The sequence below is a fragment of the Eurosta solidaginis genome, chromosome 4 (assembly GCF_040869045.1).
Source record: "Eurosta solidaginis isolate ZX-2024a chromosome 4, ASM4086904v1, whole genome shotgun sequence".
Classification (NCBI taxonomy): Eukaryota; Metazoa; Arthropoda; class Insecta; order Diptera; family Tephritidae; genus Eurosta; species Eurosta solidaginis.
In genome coordinates this window covers 70,679,308-70,701,701 of record NC_090322.1, presented here as the reverse complement: position 1 = coordinate 70,701,701, position 22,394 = coordinate 70,679,308, and the positions used below count along the sequence as shown (strand labels likewise).

Sequence of the window (22,394 nt, the reverse complement as noted above, 5' to 3'; positions counted from 1 at the left end):
CAAAAATCGTGTGACCAAAAACGCACACAGCCACACGAATTTTTGACAGGGGTGACGATTTGGAATGAAAAATTCTCCAAATGAGATAGCATGTTGACAAATTTAGCTTTGCCACAATGTGTCGTGCTCTCTCGCACCTACTATATTCATAGCTATTGTGAAATATGTCATTTTTGTGTGGAAAAAAATTTTCAGCGAGTCCGCCATTTTCCGCGAATTGAGCTGCAGGCCTGTGCTAATTTTGGGGCATTAAATTAAACTAAATTAAAATAACTTAGCGATGTTGAATGTAAGTGTTTGGAAAGAGAATTTAATATGTATTTATGTTTGTGGTTGTACAATATTACAAATTCTAATATTTATCCAGAAAACAATTGTTGCACTTCGTGCACGTCTCCAACAAATGGAATCAACAACACAATACGCTTCGTTGCCTGGAAATCGAGCACAAATGGAAAACCTCAACAGCCAGGTTATCCTCTACAACAACCAGGTGCACCACGTGGTTACATGGGTCAAATTATACCACCAACACAACCTGGACAGGCGCCGATGCCCAGTCAACCACTCAAGCTGGGTTAACCCCAATACCCGGACACGTCCGGACGTCCTGGTTATAATGTATGCTAATACAACTAATATATTTAAAAATTTGCTGATGATTATTTTTGTGTTATATTCTTTAGCAACCACCTGCACCTGTTACTGGTAAATATCAACAGCCGCAACAGTATGATCAAGCCCAAGGTTGTTTAGTTCCCGATCAGATGCCAAATCCGATAATAAAATAGCGCTGGTGGTGCTTTTATTACTAATGAACAGGTTTTATTACCACCATTGGTGACCACAAAATATGTAGTAGAAGATCAGGGTAACTCCTCGCCCCGTTACGTTAGGTATCGCTATTCGAAATTAATGTTTTGTTTGGCAATTACATTGATCTTTCTTCTTTGCTGGTCCTCTTTGTATTGCATACCTGCAACAACTGATTTATTAAAAACAAAAGCTTTGTCCATTACACTTACCGTCTAACCAATGGCACGAACGGTTGAGGGTGAATATGAGCCCATTGTAAATTTTGGTGAATTGCGTCCAGTTAGATGTAATTGTTGCAAGGCTCATATGCAATTTGTAGATGCTGGTCGTCGTTACCAATGTCTTATGTGTAAAGTAACAACAGATGGTAAAAAAATCTTTCACTTTTACTTGTTTTCATTGATCCATATTTTTTCTCAACAGTGCCAACTGTATATTTGCAACATTTGGGCCACACCGGACGGCGTGTCGATAAATATGAACGTCCTGAACTTGTATTGGTTACATATGAGTTTTTGTGTAAAAAATGTATGGGTACCGATAGCTCTCAAAGTAAACCTCAACTCATATCCAATATCAATGCCTCGCAATCAATTGTGGACGCTGTACGCACTACATTGGGTCCACGCGTATGGACAAGCATATTGTTGATTCCAGTGGCAAGGCCACAATTTAAAATGATGGTGTAACCATTATGAAACTATTGGATATTGTGCATCCAGCCGTAAAACTCTAATCGACATAGCCAAATCTCAAGATGCTGAGGTAAGTTTTTTGTTATATTAGAATGTGTAGAAAAAAAATGTTTCTCTTATCAGGTCGGCGATGGCACCACTTCAGTAGTATTTTAAGCAGGTGAAATCTTAAAACAAGTTAAACCATATGTTGAGGAAGGCGTGCATGCACGTATCATCATTAAAGCTATACGTAAAGCATTATAATTATGCATGACCAAAATATGACATGGCTGTACATGTCGAAGCGCCAATCAAAGGAACAACAACGTGCTTTATTGGAAAACACGCTGCCACAGCAATGCCCTCCAAACTTATTCATCAACAAAAAGATTTATTTTCCAAAATTGTTGTGGACGCTGTACTTTCTTTTGATGGACCCAACGTCATACAAAAGATGTAAAATCGCATTATTAAATATAGTTTTGGAATTCAAGGCTGAGCGTGATAATTCTGAGAAGTACGTGTTGATAATGTTCAAGAGTATCAAAAAATTGTTGATGCTGAATGGCGTATTCTGTACAATGAACTAGCTAAGTAAGGCGTCAATGCTGTGTTATCTAAAATACCAATTGGTGATGTTGGTACACACTATTTTGCAGATTGTGCTATGTTCTGTGCTGTTCGTGTACCAGAAGAAGATTTGAAACATACAATGAAAGCTTGTGGTGGTGCTGTTATGACTACAGCTAATGATATTAATTCAAGTGTTTTGGGTCAATGTGATTACTTTGAAGAACGTCAAGTTGATGGTGAACGTTTCAACGTTTTCCAAGGTTTGATAGTGGGTTTGACATTGATTTCATTTTCATAGTTTATAATTATTTAAAGGTTCTGAGCTTCGTTACATGATGTTATAGTGATTGTGCGGCGTACAATTAAACATGATTCTGTTGTTGCTGGTAAGTTCCCCCTGTGGGTTAGGGGTTAGAATATGCCCACGGTAGGTATACCGGTCGTAAAAGGCGACCATAATATCATGGGTACCAATCCATGAGTAAGATGTTTTACTCGAAAAGTAGCAGGGTGGACGCGGGTATAACCCTGTGGGACCCTAGGCAAGGTCTTTATAAATACTGCTACCGCGGGAGCAGGAGAAGCCAGTGTGATCTGATGCACTGCATCGAACGATGCTTTGTATTCAGGTCTCACCTCCTGTCCTGGGATGGCCCCCTTGTGGGAGCATCGCGGTGGTTGTGGTTTCAAATAGGGTTCACTTATGACACACGCTCTGAGTAGACTTGTTTTCCCTTGGGGCGTGCAAACGCAAGGGAATTCGGTCTCATGCTTGCCACAGCAATCCCAATTTCATTGAAAAACTGACCCTGAGGGGCAGATGAAAGGTTGGTCACATCCCTTAATTGTGGCAACCGGAGATGCCGGTTATATATGCTGAAAAACGGTGACGAAAGATGGTGAAGAAATGCATGTCTATCGTCAGCCGAAAAACAATCGATAATTCTACGAGTGGGCCGGTGCTCATCTCGTCTTTTGAGATGTTTGAGGCTGCTTTAGATTGCGTAAGCGAATAGGAGCGTTCGCGGAATGGATGGCCACATCCAAAAATGTGGAAAGATTTGACGCTGCCAAATCACTGCAGTGTGGCGGACTGCAATGCAGAGATGTTGCTGGGGCAGGTACTCGGTACTTACAGGTCTGTGAGCGGAAAAGGTTGGACACATCCTTTTAATTGTGTTAGGAGTGTAATTGGAGGCAAAATTGAGCATAATTGTTGCGTAATTGAGTGAAAATTGGAGTGAAATAATAGTAGCAAAAATGGAAGCCAATAGTAGCACAATATGGCACACAATGTGTGTCAACGTAGTGTGGCCTCAAGCGATGTCGAGGGGCATTGTTGAGGCGGGCACTCGGCACTCACAAGCCTGTGTGCGGAAAAGGTTGGTCACATCCCTTGATTTTAATTGTGATGGAGTTTAAGACGGAGCATAATTGGTGCCAAGCTCACTCTGTTTGTCAACGTACTGCGGCCCTTAAGCAATATCTAAGCAAAACCAGCTCCGTCGTCAACAATGTTTACATTGTTGTTACACTGTAGGACAGGAAAGGTTGGTCACATTCCTAAATTGCGACAAAACACAATATCTCAATCTGATTAACATGTTAATCAGATATCGAGATATCAAAATCAATGAAAGAGGGACTCTGAGGCAAGCACGGAACTCGCGGTGGAGTTGCCGTGCAACCGGGTGCCATTACCCGAAAATGGAAGGGGAGGATGGATAGTCCTCCTCGGCCAAACCAAGGCTGGTTGACTTGAACACCCCAGCTCACCGATTGGTACCAACTTTTTGGGCCGAAGATCAACGGACATTGATCTGTGTTTTACACCGGAGGTAGGTCTGCCAAGACAGGGACTCCTGTAAGCACTCATCGTCTGTTGCTGGTAAGTAAAAATGCAAATTGAAAAAAATGTCTAATGTTAGGGCCTCATTCTCTATTACGAAACGAACTTTCGTTGCGGGTCAGAGACGAATCGCTAGTGTATTTTGACTATGTTAAACGATGGCAACGTATCACTTGACAATTACTTTTGCCTTCCTGTTTTTTAGAAACGTAAAGACCGAACAAAAATGATAGAGAATACCATTGCTAGACGAAATCATTTGGAGGCGAACCGTTCGTCTGAGCTATCGTTCGCAATACAGAATGAAGCCTTGAAATTGTTAAGTAATATAATGAAAAAGTTGTGTCCAACTCCCGAAGAAAAAAACTATAAAATTTGTGTCAGTGAAATGATAATTATTGCTTTTGGTTGTTAGTTTTGAGGCATCGTCTTCGAGTGCCTTCTGATCGTATATGCCGGTTCTTTTGCATTCTTTTACATGCATAAAGTGCCGTTGAAGCCTTCCTCACCCTCTCCTCCACGTTGAGCTTCCATGACAGCTTACTGTCTAGGATGATTCCTTGATATTTTGTGCACGGTTTCTCCCGTAGGGAGGCGGCCACCGTGGTGTGATGGTAGCGTGCTCCTCCTACCACACCGTATGCCCTGGGTTCACACCCCGGGCAAAGCTACATCAAAATTTTAGAAATAAGATTTTTCAATTAGGAGAAAATTTTTCTAAGTGGGGTCACCCCTCGGCAGTGTTTGGCAAGCGCTCCGGGTGTATTTCTGCCATGAAAAGCTCTCAGTGAAAACTCATCTGCCTTGCAGATGCCGTTCGGAGTCGGCATAAAACATGTAGGTCCCGTCCGGCCAATTTGTAGGGAAAAGCAAGAGGAGCACGACGCAAATTGGAAGAGAAGCTCGGCCTTAAATCTCTTCGGAGGTTATCGCGCCTTACATTAATTTAAAATTTTTTTTTCTCCCGTAGGGTCGCCCCTCCTAATTTAGGGACTTTGTACCTCTTTGTAAACAAGACCATATGCAACGTCATCTGCGCAAACCGTAAGTTTTGCTGGTCCCTCGTAGAATCCCCTGAGCAATTGGTTAATGACCAGCGTCCACAGCAGATATGATAGCACCGCTCCCTGCGGAGTGCCCGTCCTTTAATTTCGTGGCCGCGTACAATCCCCATTGCGATGTAATCTTACTGCAGTTTAACATGCAGTCGATCCCTCTGGGTAAGGCTGGATGTACTTTAACGTAATTAAGACCATCCATAATCGGCCATTTAGAAACATTGTTGAAAGCCCCGGCAATGTTTAACAAGACTTCTAGAGCATATTCCTTATATTCCAGGGCTTTTTCTTTGCTTATTACCACCCTATGCAATGCGGTGTCTATTTGACTTGTGTTGTGGAGAGCAGCTTTTAATCCACGTTGGACTTTATGTACACATCTATCAGCCTCTCAAAGGTTTTGAGCAGAAATGATGTTAATCTATTGGGTCTATAATCTTTGGGATACACGTGACCGATCTTCCCCGCCTTTGGTAGGAAAGCTACACGAGCAGTTCTCCAAGAGTGCGGTACATGATTCAGCCTTATGCACCCATCGAATCCCTCAACTTCTCGGGAAAAGCCGGCGTGCACCTCCGAGAAAGTCGGAGTCTTAGCGTTATCTCTCTTTGGCGTATCTCCTACTTCCGTAGTTGAAACTTCCCTCTGACTCGCAGCCTTCGATGTAGTTGCTACCTCGCTATTGGGACCCATCTGTCTTACAGCTTTGGGCCTACTTGTCTTGTCTATGCGACTGCCCTGCCTCGCGGCTATGGGACTGGGTCCTTTCTGCCTCTTGAAAGCAGGCTTGTCGCCTTCCACCGAACGTTGCCTCTACATTCTACGATTCGACGCTTCTTCCTCGTACCGGTTGCAGAACCAAGGGTTTCTAGCAGCAAACCCTTTGAACTGCCTTCGACCTACTTCTACCGCCTCATGGGCCCATTCCAAACGCTCGCTCTCCACTTCTGTTGGGTCGACCACTGCTCCCAGGCGTTGGACAATTCTTAGTGCTGCACGGTACTGCGAGAGAGCTCTTTTACTTCCCCTGCTCTTTACCCTTCTCCACTCTTCTACTCATTTGTGTGCTTTTCCAACACGGAGTTCATTGAAGCAGCACTACTCTCGCTCACCGAGTCCGATGCATCGCTTAATGCGTATTCGTCATCCTTGGCTTGCGACTCAGTCCTCCTCTTATCATCCTCCGTATTACAATTGGTAATGAGTCGTTCATCTTGGTCGTACGACCACCAACCCGACAAGGCGGGCTCAGCGGTCCAGTATTATATACGGGGAAAGAACCGTCAGCCACAGCAGCGCCCCTTACTGTGGTAAGGCCATCAATACTTCCCGAAGTGGTCCGGTATCGGGAAGGCTCCGTTCGAATACAGCCAAATTTATCCCCTGACTGCAAATTGTCCAATAGGCGCGGTCCGCATAACACCCTGGATTAGGAAGTTGGCAGTTCTTGGTCACCGACATCCCGCCGCCCTCCTATGAGGCAAAACAGCGTAGATGCCAGTCCTAAACAGTTCCGCCTCATAGTCGGGCGCTATAAAGATCGGCTAAGCCCTCACACCAACGGCGAGGTGTCTACCCTAGTGAGGGAGATATTGGGGAGATAGCTGTTTTTTTTATTGCAAAGCTCATCGGTGTAGGATACAATACCCCAGCGGGTTAGGGGATCATAATATTTCCGCGGTAGGTATGCCTGTCGTAAGAGGCGACTAAAATACCAGATTCAAGGGGCTGGGTAGCGCAACCCTTCAGGTTGCCAGCGCAATATATAGCTTCTCCAAACCAAATTGTCAACCTCACCTAACCGCGGCGAATCCTGTTTCACTAACAGAAGAGGCTCTGGCGACCCCAAGCTCCTCATGGAACTTGGGGGTGGAGAGGGAGGGAATGACCTGAAGGTTTAATGTGGCCACATAAATCGTTCCCGAGATGGTCGGGCTAGCACCTTAATGGTGCTGTGGTACCGGTGCGTACCGGATCTGTATCCGGCAAAGGACCATCACATCGATAACACTCCTCAAAGCCTTCGGGGAGCAACCTTATCGCTACAACCACAACGACAACATGTAGGAAACAATGGCATATGTGTAGAAGCAATAGTGACTGCTTCTGGTGGTAAAGGTAGCTATTGATATGTAGAAGTTAAACAGAAATTTGATGAATATGAGTTTTTTTTTAAGTTATTGCAAAAAAAGCGTTGAGGATTTTTAATATCTTACTAGGTACCTTCGTACATGTTTCTAAGAATGAAGAATGAGACCTATTCAAACTTCGCTATACTTTAACATACAGTACTTTACCCCATTTTAACAAAACTATCATTTTTTGATTTTATTAAATTTTATAAAATGTTTCTTCCTCTACAGTTCCATTTCCGTATTGGATGGTAAATATGGCTTTCGCATTTTCTCCATCAATAACTGTGACAAGGTGGAAGAAATCTATGCGCGTAAATCGCAACATATTATCTTGGTCGAGCGTTTCTTCAATAGCTCTCTAGTGGTGATGGTGACAGCAGAGAAACCCAACTGTTTACAAATGTTACACTTCAAAAAGAATCAAAATATCTGCGTCTAAGGCTCAAATATCCACAGTATATGAATGAATCGAACGCACCCAATTGTCTTCCTAACGGATAGTATACATATTCATCAATGAACTGGGTCTGAATACTGAAACAGTACACATATTCAAAATCGATGAGAAGGCTGTGATGATGGTATAGGGTGAGTTGTTGCATAACATACGAAAACCACTTTAACCCATCTATATATTTGCATTACAGCTTAAGCTTTACAAACAAAAATTGCTGGCGCCAAGCAATTGGAAAAGGCAGTGAAGCATTCATCACACTGTACGGATGGTGCAAAGTTAGAAACTGCTGTTGTAACTGCTGCCACCGACACAGCGGTCATCTCTACTTCGCCGAGTAGCGGCTCGTCCGACCATCTATCGAAGACAGTATAATCATATCTTTTGCCACGATGTGCTTGCACAGGAAAATATTTCAATTGGAAAACAAAAACCAATTAAGAGAGTTTATTTATTATTAAAGTACTTACTTTTCTTTATATCAACTGTATTAATTTAAGTTGCAATTTCATGGGCATATATAATAAGGGATGTCGTGATACGATTGCTGTCGGAATTAGATTTGAAACCAATCAATACTCCTGCTAAGGGTTGCAGAATTATTGCTTGAGTGATTAGATTTAGAACAATAATAAGTCTGACTCAAATACTAGTCGTACATTTTTAAGTTCATCAATTACGACAGCAATCGGATTCCACGACACCTTTGAATATTCTTGATCTGAAAAAAGAGTAAACCTAATCTGAATTTCTACTAAGCTTTAAGTTGTAGATTATTCAAATAATTGGAGTTTTTTCTAAAGCTTAAATTTATTTTCTGTTCGCTTCGAAAAGATTTCAATTGGAAAACAAAAACCAATTAAGCGAGTTTATTTATTATTAAAGTACTTACTTCTTTTTTATATGAACTGTATTAATATAATTTGAATTTAAAATTCAATTTTTTTGGTTCATATTTTATTCATATGGCTGCTCCAGGTAAAGTAAATCTGCAGGTAAAATTCATGTTATATGGGGGTTATATAAATGGTAAAACTGCACTTAAATTGCTTGTCAAATGACTCGAAAATGTAGAGTGAAATGACTGAAGAAATGACCGCCATTTGACGAGCATTTTTCCGTGTGTGAGCAGAACAGTGCTATGCTCACATCCCATAAGTGGGAGCGGAATGCACGATCACATTAATAGGAACGAAATGGAAAATTTGGTCACAAAAGTTCACCACGTCTATGCAAACGTGACTATGAATATAACCGCTGCAGAAAGTCACAATGACCGTCGGTCGTAATTGCCCTGCAAAAACGCTCCACGTCATTTGACTAGCCATTTTACGGTCATTGTGACTTTCTGCAGCGGTTATATTCATAGTCACGTTTCCATGGGCGCGATTAACTTTTGTGACCAAATTTTCCGTTTCGTTCCTATTAATGTGATCGTGCATTCCGCTCCCACTTATAGGATGTGAGCATAGCACTGTTCTGCTCACACACGGCACAATGCTCGTCAAATGGCGGTCATTTCTTCAGTCATTTCACTCTACATTTTCTAGTCATTTGACAAGCAATTTTACTGCGGTTTTACCATTTATATAACCGCCATATAACATGAATTTTACCTGCAGATTTACTTTACCTAAAGCAGCCATATGTATAAAATATGAACCAAAAAAATTGAATTTTAAATTCAAATTATATTAATACAGTTCATATAAAAAAGAAGTAAGTACTTTAATAATAAATAAACTCGCTTAATTGGTTTTTGTTTTCCAATTGAAATCTTTTCTAAGCGAGCAGAAAATAATTTTAAGCTTTAGAAAAAACCCTAATTATTTGAATAATCTACAAGTTAAAGCTTAGTTGAAATTCAGATTAGGCTTATTCTTTTTTCAGATCAAGAATATTCAAAGGTGTCGTGGATTCCGATTGCTGTCGTAATTGATGCACTTAAAAATGTACGACTAGTAATTGAGTCAGACTTATTATTGTTCTAAATCTAATCATTCAAGAAATAGTTCTGCAACCCTTAGCAGGAGCAACGATTGGTTTCAAATCTAATTCCGACAGAAATCGTATCACGACATCCTTTATTATATATGCACATGAAATTGCAACTTAATACAGTTCATATAAAAAAGTAGTAAGTACTTTAATAATAAATAAACTCGCTTAATTGGTTTTTGTTTTCCAATTGAAATATTTTCTAAGCGAGCAGAAAATAATTTTAAGCTTTAGAAAAAACTCCAATTATTTGAATAATCTACAACTTAAAGCTTAGTAGAAATTCAGATTAGATTTACTCTTTTTTCAGATCAAGAATATTCAAGGGTGTCGTGGAATCCGATTGCTGCGTAATTGGTGAACTTAAAAATGTACGACTAGTAATTGAGTCAGACTTATTATTGTTCTAAATCTAACCATTCCAGCAATAATTCTGCAACCCTTAGCAGAAGTATTGATTGGTTTCAAATCTTATTCCAACAGCAATCGTACCACGACATACTTTATTATATATGTACATGAAATTCTAACTTAAATTAATACAGTTCATATAAAAAAGAAGTAAGTACTTTAATAATAACATAAACTCGCTTAATTGGTTTTCGTTTTCCAATTGAAATCTTTTCCTGTGCAAGCACATCGCTAACCTTTGTTGGCAAAAGATATGATTATACTGTCTTCGATAGATAGTCGGACGAGCCGCTACTCGGCGAAGTAGAGATGACCGTTGTGTCGGTGGCAGCAGTTACAACAGCAGTTTCTAACTTTGCACCATCCGTACAGTGTGATGAATCCTTCACTGCCTTTTCCAATTGCTTGGCGCCAGCAATTTTTGCTGTTTGTAAAGCTTTAGCTGTAATGCAAATATATAGATGGGTTAAAGTGGTTTTCATATGTTATTCAACAACTCACCCTATACCATCATCACAGCCTTCTCATCGATTTTGAATATGTGTACTGTTTCAGTATTCAGACCCAGTTCGTTTGGTGCAATATTTTCGATTTAATGAATATGTATACTATCCGTTAGGCAGACAATTGGGTGCGTTCGATTCATTCCGTGGGTATTTGAGCCGTAGACGCAATGGCAGATATTTTGATTGTGTTTGAAGTGTAATATTTGTAAACAGTTGAGTTTCTCTGCTGTCACCATAACCACTAGAGAGCTATTGAAGAAACGCTCGACCAGGATAATATGTTGCGATTTACGCGCATAGATTTCTTCCACCTTGTCACAGTTATCATCATCATCATCATTTATTGCAAAAATAGTATTAGTACAATAAGATCTAGGATCTTTTATAGTACAACAAAAAGATAAATCGCAATGTAAAAAAGAACAAAAGTCATAACAGAGGGTTATGTAGGTTAAATTATCATATTAAACATAGAGAAGTATCTTAATTTACTAGTATCTAAAATAAACAAATAATTAAATTCAATAACAAAACATTGTATACACTCATACATATTGATGACGAAAACTCAAGAAGTATAATGGTTTCAACTAAAATGAGCATAAAGAACATTTTTAAAGTTGCTTTTATTTAGACTACTACGAATGGATACTGGAATAGAGTTCCATAGGTGAATAGCACTGACAAAGAATAGCCGTCCAGATGTTAGATAGTTATAAGTTGGTGCTATTAGGTCGTTGATTCGAGCAGACCTGGGGAATATTAGCTTGTCATATGTAACTAGGCGCCTTATACATGATAAGTTGACAAAGGAAAATGCTGTTTCTAGCTTTCAGATATTCGAAGATTTCACAGCCCAGTAGACGCGGTCTCCAGCTGGATATATGATCAAATCTAGCTAAGCCGAATACATAACATGTAACATGATTAAATGCTACATCAATTTTATGAGCAGACTGGGAGCTCAGCTTACTGTACACTAGCTCAGAGTAGCAAATAATCTTCATAATCAATTGAATTGCAAGTTTTCTTCTAACATTGACCGGAGTATAAATAGCAGACATTCGTAAGTTTCTTAAGATATTGTATACTTTCTTAACCACCGAATTTACATGATCATCACAGGACAGCGTCGTGTTAATAACAAAACCAAGATTAGTCACTGTTGAACCGAGTCTGAGACATTTACTGGCAACGCGAAAGGGCGGAATACTTGAGAAACTTATTCGTTTTTTAGATATAGGCAACACGTATGATTTCTCACTGTTCATGCGTAAGTCATTTTTCCTAGCCCATTCAAATATGGACGTTAAGTCATTATTCAATCTTGAGCATAAATCGTTTGTCCCCTCATGATTTCCCGACAAATATAGTTTGACATCATCAGCATATGCATGTATATGAGCATGCTGGCATGCATTAAACATGTCATTAATAAAAATACTAAAAAGTAGTGGACCCAAGATAGAGCCTTGGGGTACCCCTGCCAATAGTGGTTTTAGACCTGAAGTTTCGGAGCCGACTTTGACAAGCTGGGATCTACCCGTCAGATAACTTCGCATGAGCCGCACTGCGGAGTCATCAAAACCAAAATAATTTTTTAATTTTAAGCACAGCCGGTCATAGTTCACAGAGTCGAAGACTTTTGAGAAGTCAAGTAGGCATAATAAAGTCAACTGGTTTTTGTCAAAGGGTGCCCTGATGTCGTCTAAAATTTTTATGATAGCCGTGGAGCAACTGTGCTTTGATCGGAAGCCTGACTGGAATGGTGATAGCAGACTATGTTTGCTAACATGGTCTTGAATTTGTTCCGACAACAAAGACTTTCGAGAGTGCTGGCAAAATGCTGATAGGCCGAAAGTCACTAGGACAATCTGCAAACTTAGTCTTTGCAATGGGTATAACAGTGGCAACCTTCCACATATCAGGGAAGCAGGAGGTAGTAATACTGTGGTTGAAAATATGCGTCAATGTAGGAAGAATGTACGGGGCAATTATTTTAACAAATTTGAGCGGTATATTGTCCTGACCGATTGCGTTGGACCTTATTTTATTTATGCATCTCGCCACATCAAGTTCCGAAACAGCTGTAAACTCAAATACTTGACAAACAGGAACCACATATAAGGAAGGGGTTGGGAAACTGGTGTTAAGACAAGAAGGGTTAGCTTGGCTCACAAAAGCTACATTAAGATCTTCAGGATTAAGGGAACAGTCAGAACTCTCACTCACATGTACACGAAGTTTTTTCAGATTACGCCACAAAACATGATTAGGCAACGATATATTCAACATTTTACTGTAGTATTTGCATTTTTCTCTCCTAATATAGGCTGTGGTCTCATTTCGTGTAAGTTTGTATGCACGCCAATTTGCGTCGCTTCGGTTTTTCTTCCAGAGGGAATAAAGCTTATTGCGCTTGATAATCATAGCACGGTCGGATCTATTAAACCAAGGGCAAGAGGAAGATCTGTTGCTATATACCCGAGATGGAACGTGAGTTGTATAGAGATATAAAATAATTTCATTTAAAAATCTCAGCTTTTCATGCACCGAACTCAAGCTCCAACAAGACCAATTTATGCTGGAGATGTCTCCAAGAAGGTTATTTACGTCCAGTCGTCGATAATCTGGTGAAATGGATGGTCTAGCTACTGCACTGTGGTTATCGAGCACTACATCAAATGAACAGAAAATTAGATCATGGTCTGAGATCAAGGATAATTGATCAAACTTTAAGACTTTAGACGTATCGGACACAATGAAATAGTCAAGAAGGCTGGAGCAGCGGTTCTGTCCATACCTTGTTGGTACGCACACATTAACCACTTCAAGACCAACCATGGTGCAATAACCAGGTAAAAGCATCAGAGTTGCATTTTACATGTTTTTTCATTCGAAGGTGGTCATAAAATGTCAAACTTTGTTTATGTTTACATTTTCTGTTTATTTACTTTTGATGTGAAAATTTATTAGGTAATTCTTTACTTTAGCTCACAACTACTAAAACTCGTCCAAAAATATCGGTAGAGGTGTCAAAAGACGTGCTTTGGACCCAGGACCACGAATCCGAAAACGGAAATTGAAAATTTTATTTCTTTCCAGATATATTTACAAAGTTGAAAATTTTCACGTGGCTGTTGTAATTTTGATGGTGTTGACTACGCACAAAAAAACTGTGGGTAAAAGTGTTTTGCGTGGATGTAGATTTGGTCTCCCATGGTAATTTTTTATAAGCGCGGCCGAAGGCCACCATCGCAGAAAGATCTTCTGCGCAAAATTACTATGGATCCCACCCCCGGTTTCGGATGTACCCGCGGGTCTTTTTTTGGTTTTTCGTTAATATCTTTTGGACGAATTACAATTTTTATTTATACAATATTTCAGATTATTAATACTGATGTCAAGACGCGTTGTTTGACACTTCTCTCGATATTTTTGGTAGCGTATTAGCAGTCCCTCAACTAGACTATTACCTGCGCAAAAATACTATGGATTCCACCCCCGGTTTCGGAGCGCTCCGGTGCCATTTTTCAGCTTTTTGGGAATATTTTTTGAGAGAAATGAAATTTTTAATTCTCGCTTTCGGATTCGTCGTTCTGAGTCCAAAACACATTTTTTTGACACCTCCCGATATTTTTGCACGAGTTTTTGCAGTTGTGAGCTAAAATAAGAATTACCCCGCAAGATCAAGGAAGAGGAAAAATTTGGAAAAAGCTTGTGGCGTTAGCTTCCCTAAAATGGCTTAACGTTTTCGCTCCATTTTCAGGCCTGTGCCCTTATTGTGGGAGCTAAGAGAGTAAATTTGATGCCCAACTCCACTCCATCGCTATATTTACCGTCTTTGATGTAAATATTGTTTCCCGAATGTTGTAAGATAAAAAATATAATATAATTTTATGTATGACTTAGCAGTGCTAATCAAGAGTTTGCAAAAAAAGGAAGTTGTCTCATCGTCCCCAACGGTCATTCCTACAGTTATCTACCAAAATATCGGACAATACTTTCGCCGCTACAACGTGAAGGAAGGACGAAGGATAAATAATAAAGTCCCTTCTACATGTTCGCTTTTTTTTAAGTGACACCGTTGGAGCGAAAGGTCAACACTTCGCACGGAACAACTGCAGCACACAAACGGATATGCATGATGTACCACGAATAAGCCGTGAAACCCAGACGCAGTAACCTCCCCTAGTTTCAGGGCCACCATTAGTTTACAAAGAGCGAAAATATGCTTTACAAGTATACGCAAAACGGCCCTTATCAGCGCCACCACTAGTCAACAAAGAGAAAAAAAAAAGCTAAATAATTATACCTATGAAAAGCTTTTTTTAATTAAAAAAGATTACATCTAAAGACATGGAGTACATATTCTTCAAAGAAATCTGCACCTCAAATACCGACACGACGAGTTTCCAACGTTAAACGTTATTATGTATATATGTATCTTCGATATTTATTAGGTTACTAAATTACTTAATTTTTACTTTACAAAATACATGAAATTTTAAAATAAATCAGTACTTATTCATGAACATACTATTAACTCAGCATTTTATATACAATCTCATCCCAAATTTTCAACATCTATTGGAGACAGTAACGTTAGCACTCATACATACATGTATTGAAAATAAGGTCCACTACAAAAAACATTTAGCAATAGCATTTCCCAATATAATTTTAATACTACAAAATAACGACCTTAGGCAGATAAAGTAGGAACAATATAATTCCAAAAAAGTTGTATCTCACTTTACATTAAACTGCTTTGGAATATAAACACATACACTAAAAGATGCATACAATACAAAACCGTCCCTTATTTATATATCATAAACAAAATTAATGTTGCGACCACTGGATATTTTTCAAATCAATTGGTTCTAGCACCATCTCCCATAATGGAGACATTTCACGTAAACGTTCGACATGTTTGATGCAGGTATCTGTAATATAATCAACCTCCTCAATGGCGGTAAAACAACCAATACCAAATCTATAAAAATTTAACAATAAATTACTTTCAAATTAACTAAACAATTCAGTAAGGTAAACTCGTATACCTTATTGAACTATGTGCCAAATCCTCATCAGTTCCAATCGCACGTAGGTTCTAGTGATGCAAAGGTACATGCTGAGCCACTAGACAACGCCACATCTTTTAAGGCCATAAATAATTATACCTTTGCTCTGGATCACCATTACATATACCATGTGACAATCTTGAAGTGATGCGATCATATAAACGTTTCGACAGGAAATTTATAAATTTCTTATCATATTCCATTTCTTTGAGTGCAAGATAACATGCAGCACCAAATCCAATAACAATAATCCGAAGGCGGAAAAGACAAATTTTAGCTCGTTCAAACGATATTCCCAAAAAACCAAAAATTACCCCGGAGTGCTTCGAGACCGGGGTGGGATCCATAGTATTTTTGCGCTGGCGGCCTTCGGCCGCGCTTATAAAAAATTAATCTGGGTGGGTCCAACACCGGTTTGGAGACCAAAACTATATCTGCGCAAAACACTTATGTCCACAATTTTTTTTGTGGGTACAAATATCATCAACATTACAACGCGCACATGAAAATTTTCAATTGAAAATTTTCAACTTCTTTTGCAAATATCTCTTGTCCAACACAAAATATTTTACCTCCGCCTTCTGATTATTGTTGTCGAGGTCAATGCGCGTCTTTTAACACCTCTCTCGATATTTATGGACGCATATTATCAGTGTCATGCTGTCGTATAGAATTACCAAGAGTTGATGCGCTGGAAACGTTGACGAGGTAATTCAGCTGCTATATGTAAAAAAATAATAACAATAAATTAAATATATATCATTTAAGAATCAGCTAATTACCTTTATTTTCCATTTAAAATGCCTTTTTCCTCCAGCTTCATCAGCAAACCAACTTTTTTCTTTTTTTGTTTTGGCTTTGTTGACGAAAATTACATGTGACATTTTTCTTCTTCCATCCCTTTTGACAGAAGAAACTGAAAGAACGATTGACAGTTTATCTACAATTGGCAACAACAAAATACACGGGAGGGTTGCATTTTCGCTAATGCTTCTACCTGTTAATTGTACCATGAGACCAACACTTGAAACATCGTCTAACAAACGGCAGGTATACGGGTAACTACATAAGAGATTAACATTAAAATCGACGCAGAAAATTATATCAGTGTAATCAACTGCGACCGAGGAAAACATTGTAAAATATTCCTTCACGTTACACAATTTATTAGGGTTATAGACGCACGAAAAAAGGACTTTGGACATTGAACTAGACACTTCAACTAGCAAGTTCTAAGTGACGCCAACAGCCTATACTTGATATGATTCTCGACTTGAGAAGTTTCTTACAATACATAGCAACACCACCACCTTTATTTACCTTTCTATCCATCCTACAGAGAACGTATCCCTTATTGATGGAGAAAATGCGAAAGCCATATTTACGATCCAATACGGAAATGGAACTGTAGAGGAAGAAACATTTTATAAAATTTAATAAAATTAAAAAATGATAGTTGTGCTAAAATGGGGTAAAGTATTGTATGTTAAAGTATAGCGAAGTCTCAGCGGATTTGTCGTGGTGAAAATTGAGTTTGAATAAGTCTCATTATTCATTCTTAGAAACATGTACGAAGGTACCTCGTAAGATATTAAAAATCCTCAACGCTTTTTTGCAATAACTTAAAAAAAATCATATTCAAACTTCTGTTTATCTTCTACATATCAATAGCTACCGTTACCACCAGGAGTCACTATTGCTTCTACGCCTATGCTATTGTTTCCTACATCGATGTGCTTTGTAATAAAATAAACAGCTATATCCCCAATCTCTCCAGTTTTGTCGCCTCGCGAAACCTGATATTGTCACCAACCAAATCATCGGTGAACTTATTTAAAACATGGCCGCGCCAAATGTCGACCATATGACATTACCGTACCGACTGTCTTACACCCTAAAATCTTGGGTGTGACTTTCGATCAGGATCTACATTTTGGAGAGCATGCACTAGCAATTGTAACGAAAATCCAGAGCTGTAACAAACATTTAATATAATTCGATAAATCGGCAATACTTGGGGTAAATATAAATAGACGTTGGCATGGTACGCGTCTCCGATATGGACGCCAAGCCTAAAGGTTACTAACTGGAAGAAAATACAGGCCTGTCAAAATGCTGCCACCAAAACCGCTACGGGCTGCCTTCTTATGTCCTCGGAACACCACCTGCACAATGAAGCGAGAAAACTCCCAATAAGGGAAAGAAATGAAATGCTAACCAGACAGTTTCTGTAGAATACCAAGAAACCTGGGCATCCCAACAGACATCTGATTGTTGATCCAACACCGCTTAGGGGCTTAAAGAGTCATCTCGGTGAGCATTATGAGGAAATACGACACCTGAGAACTCAGCCGTATGAAGCAAAAAAACACAAGCAGGTCCTCAGTGAACTCCACAAACAGGCGTCGGAACTTTATGCTAGGAATTGCCCGGGGAATCCACTACTTAAAGAAGAGTACCCCAAACTTGCGGAAGAGGACCGCATACTCCCCAGAGAAAAGCGAGTCGCTCTAGTTCAACTTCGTTCTGGATACTGTAAAAGGTTAAACTCTTACCTATCCAGAATCAACCCCAACATATAAAATGTATGCCCCGCTTGCAATGAGTCCCCAAATGACACCAACCATCTCTTTAATTGTAATGTGGAACCAACGCCTCTAACACCCCTTTCATTATGCTCCACCCCTGTTGAAACAGCAAGTTTCCTTGGACTCCCGTTAGAGGATATTGATGACAATTTGTGATCGGTCGCACCTATTAGGTGGGGCGAAGCGCTGCTACAACAACAACTACCATCTCGGGAACAATTAATATCATGACTTTAAACCTTCCAAGCCATCCCGCCCACACCCTATTTCCACGAGGAATTTGGGGTCGCCATTACACATTACACTGAACGAGTCCGCCGCACAGTCATTATAGCATCATGTAACGAAGCTCAGTTTCTTCCAAAAATTGTTCGGCACCGCCACGTAAAATCAATGTATATGTTCTAGCATTAACGCAACCTTTAAATAATTATAAACTATGAAAATGAAATTAATGTCAAACCCACTATCAAACCTTGGAAAATGTTGAAACGTTCACCACCAACCTGACGTTCTTCAAAGTAATCACATTGACCCAAAACACTTGAATTAATATCATTAGCTTTAGTCATAACAACACCACCACAAGCTTTCATTGTACGTTTCCAATCTTCTTCTGGTACATGAACAGCACAGAACATATCACGATCTGCAAAATACTGTGTAGCAACATCACCAATTGGTAGTTTAGAAAACACAACATTGGCGCCTTACTTACCTAGTTTATTGTACAGGAGACGCAATTCAGCATCAACAATTGTCTGATACTCTTGGACATTGGAGGACATTGCTGTGCCAGAGCATTTTTCCAATAAAGCACTTTGTTGTTCCTTTGATTGGCGCTTCGACATGTACAGCCATGTCATATTTTATCATGCATAATTTTAATGCTTTACGTATAGCTTTAATGATGATACGTGCATGCATGCCTTCCTCAACATATGGCTTAACTTGTTTTAAGGTTTCACATGCTTAAAATACTACTGAAATGGTGCCATCGCCGACCTGATAAGACAAACATTTTTATTCTACACATTCTAATATAACAAAAAACTTACCTCATCATTTTGAGATTTGGCGATGTCTACTAGAGTTTTACGGCTGGATTCACAATATCCAATAGTTTCATAATGGTTGCCCCATCATTTTAAATTGTGGCCTTACCCCTGGAATCAACAATATGCTTGTCCATACTACGTGAACCCAATGTATTACGTACATCGTCCACAATTGAATGCAAGGCATTGGTGTTGGATATGAGTTGAGGTTTACCTTGAGAGTTATCGGTACCCAAACATTTTTTACACAAATACTCTTGTACCCAACACAAGTTCAGGACGTTCATATTTATCGACACGCTGTCCGATGTGGCCCAAATGTTGGAAATATGCAGTTGGCACTGTTGAGCAAAAATATGGATCAATGAAAACAAGTAAAAGTGAAAGATTTTTTTTTACCATCTCTTGTTACTTTACACATTAGACATTGGAAACGACGGCCAGCATCTACAAGTTGCTTATGAGCCTTGCAACGATTACATCTAATTGCATCCAATTCACGAAAATTTACAATTGAGACGGTAAGTGTAATGGACAAAGCTGCTGTTTTTAATAAATCAGCTGTTGCATGTATGCAATACAAAGACGCCCTGCAAAGAAGAAAGATCAATGTAATTGCCAAACAAAACATGAATTTCGATTATCGATACCTAACGTAACGTGGCGAGGAGTTACCCTGATCTTCTACCACATATTTTGGGGTCACCAATGGTGGTAATAAACCCTGTTCATTAGTAATAAAAGCACCACCAGCGCTATTTTATTATCGGATTTGGCATCTGATCGGGATCTAAACGGCCTTGGGCTTGATCATACTGTTGCGTGTTGCGGCTGTTGATATTTACCAGTAACAGGTGCAGGTGGTTGCTAAAGAAAATAACACAAAAATAATCATCAGCAAATTTGTAAATTATTAGTTGTATTAGCATTCATTATAACTAGGACGTCCGGACGTGTCCGGGTATTGGGGGTTGACCCGGCTTGGGTGGTTGACTGAGCATTGGAGTCTGTCCAGGTTGTGTTGGTGGCATCATTTGACCCATGTAACCACGTGGTGCACCTGGTTGTTGTAGAGGATAACCTGGCCTGTTGAGGTTTTCCATTTGTGCTCGATTTCCAGGCAACGAAACGAGACGTGCACGAAGTGCAACAATTGTTTTCTGGCAAAATATTAGAATTTGTAATATTGTACAACTACAAACATAAATACATATTAAATTCACTTTCCAAACACTTACATCCAACATCGCTAAGTTATTTTAATTTAATTTAGTGTAAGGCACCAAAATTAGCACAAGCCTGCAGCTCAATTCGCGGAAAATGGCGGGCTCGCTGAAAATTTTTTTCCACACGAAAATGACATATTTCGCAATACCTATGAATATAGTAGGTGCGAGAGAGCACGATACATTGTGGCAAAGCTAAATTTGTCAACATGCTATTTCATTTGGAGAATTTTTCATTCCAAATCGTCACCCCTGTCAAAAATTCGTGTGGCTGTGTGAGTTTTTGGTCACACGATTTTTGCAGGGGAAGTATACAAAATCTGCTATGAAGTACTATTTCTTGTATGTCTTCCCTACAAAAACGCTCCACGCCATTTGACTAGTCATTTTACGGCCATTGTGACTTTCTTCAGCGGTTATATTCATAGTAATTTTTGCATGGGGCGATGCACCTTTATGACCAAATTTTCGTTTCGTTCCTATTAATGTGATCGTGCATTCCGCTCCCACTTATAGGATATGAACATAGCACTGTTCTGCTCACACGCGTCACAATGCTCGTCAAATGGCGGTCATTTCTTTGGTCATTTCACTCTACATTTTCCAGTCTTTTGACAATAAATTTTACTGCGGTTGTACCATTTATATAACCGCCATATAACTTGAATTTTACCTGCCGATTTACTTTACCTGGAGCAGCCATATGAATAAAATATGAACCAAAAAGATTGAATTTTCAATATTTATTATTTCCAATATTATTATATATGTACATGAAATTGGAACTTATGTTAATACAGTTCATATAAAAAAGAAGTAAGTACTTTAATAATAAATAAACTCGCTTAATTGGTTTTTGTTTTCCAATTGAAATCTTTTCTAAGCGAGCAGAAAATAATTTTAAGCTTTAGAAAAAACTCCAATTATTTGAATAATCTACAACTTAAAGCTTAGTAGAAATTCAGATTAGGTTTACTTTTTTTTCAGATCAAGAATAATCAAAGGTGTCGTGCAATCAGATTGCTGTCGTAATTTGTGAACTTAAAAATGTACGACTAGTAATTCAGTCAGACTTATTATTGTTCTAAATCTAATCATTCCAGCAATAATTCTGCAACCCTTAGCAGAAGTATTGATTGGTTTAAAATCTAATTCCAACAGCAATCGTACCACGGCATACTTTATTATATATGTACATGAAATTGTAACTTAAACTAATAGAGTTCATATAAAGAAAAGTAAGTATTTTAGTAATAAACTCGCTTAACTGGTTTTCGTTTTCCAATTGAAATCTTTTCCAAGCGAACAGAAAATAATTTAAATCTTTAGAAAAAACTCCAATTATTTGAATAATCTACAATTTAAAGCTTAGTAGAAATTCAGATTAACTTTATTTTTTTTCAGATCAAGAATATTCAAAGGTGTCGTGCAATCAGATTGCTGTCGTAATTGGTGAACTTAAAAATGTACGACTAGTAATTGAGTCAGATTTATTATTGTTCTAAATCTAATCATTCAAGCAATAATTCTGCAACCCTTATCATTGATTGGTTTCAAATCTAATTCCGACAGCAATCGTATCACGACATCCTTTATTATATATGCACATGAAATTGCAACTTAATACAGTTCATATAAAAAAGTAGTAAGTACTTTAATAATAAATAAACTCGCTTAATTGGTTTTTGTTTTCCAATTGAAATATTTTCTAAGCGAGCAGAAAATAATTTTAAGCTTTAGAAAAAACTCCAATTATTTGAATAATCTACAACTTAAAGCTTAGTAGAAATTCAGATTAGGTTTACTCTTTTTTCAGATCAAGAATATTCAAAGGTGTCGTGGTATCCGATTGCTGTCGTAATTGGAGAACTTAAAAATGTACGACTAGTAATTGAGTCAGACTTATTATTGTTCTAAATCTAACCATTCCAGCAATAATTCTGCAACCCTTAGCAGAA

General features: G+C 38.8%; 1 protein-coding gene and 1 pseudogene across 5 annotated transcripts; both read right to left on the bottom strand.

Annotated features, from left to right (window-relative positions):
* LOC137249944 (T-complex protein 1 subunit eta-like) overlaps positions 1-22,394 on the bottom strand; it is a 36,907-nt pseudogene that overhangs the window by 6,889 nt on the left and 7,624 nt on the right.
* LOC137249947 (T-complex protein 1 subunit eta-like) lies at positions 237-19,755 on the bottom strand. 5 transcript variants are annotated; one of them, XM_067782046.1, is made up of 8 exons: positions 19,610-19,755; positions 19,211-19,551; positions 18,871-19,157; positions 18,628-18,801; positions 16,885-18,572; positions 1,026-2,170; positions 700-976; positions 237-635 (listed from the first exon to the last, which is right to left on the bottom strand). In XM_067782046.1, exons 3-5 carry the CDS (start codon positions 19,016-19,018, stop codon positions 18,481-18,483), a joined length of 414 nt encoding a protein of 137 aa, XP_067638147.1. In that variant the 5' UTR covers positions 19,019-19,157; positions 19,211-19,551; positions 19,610-19,755; the 3' UTR covers positions 237-635; positions 700-976; positions 1,026-2,170; positions 16,885-18,480. The 5 variants fall into 5 exon arrangements, 4 of the variants coding, with proteins under 4 accessions (XP_067638147.1, XP_067638148.1, XP_067638145.1 ...); XM_067782047.1 differs by having other exon boundaries at positions 237-976; positions 1,026-1,918; positions 16,885-16,969; positions 18,120-18,572; XM_067782044.1 differs by having other exon boundaries at positions 237-976.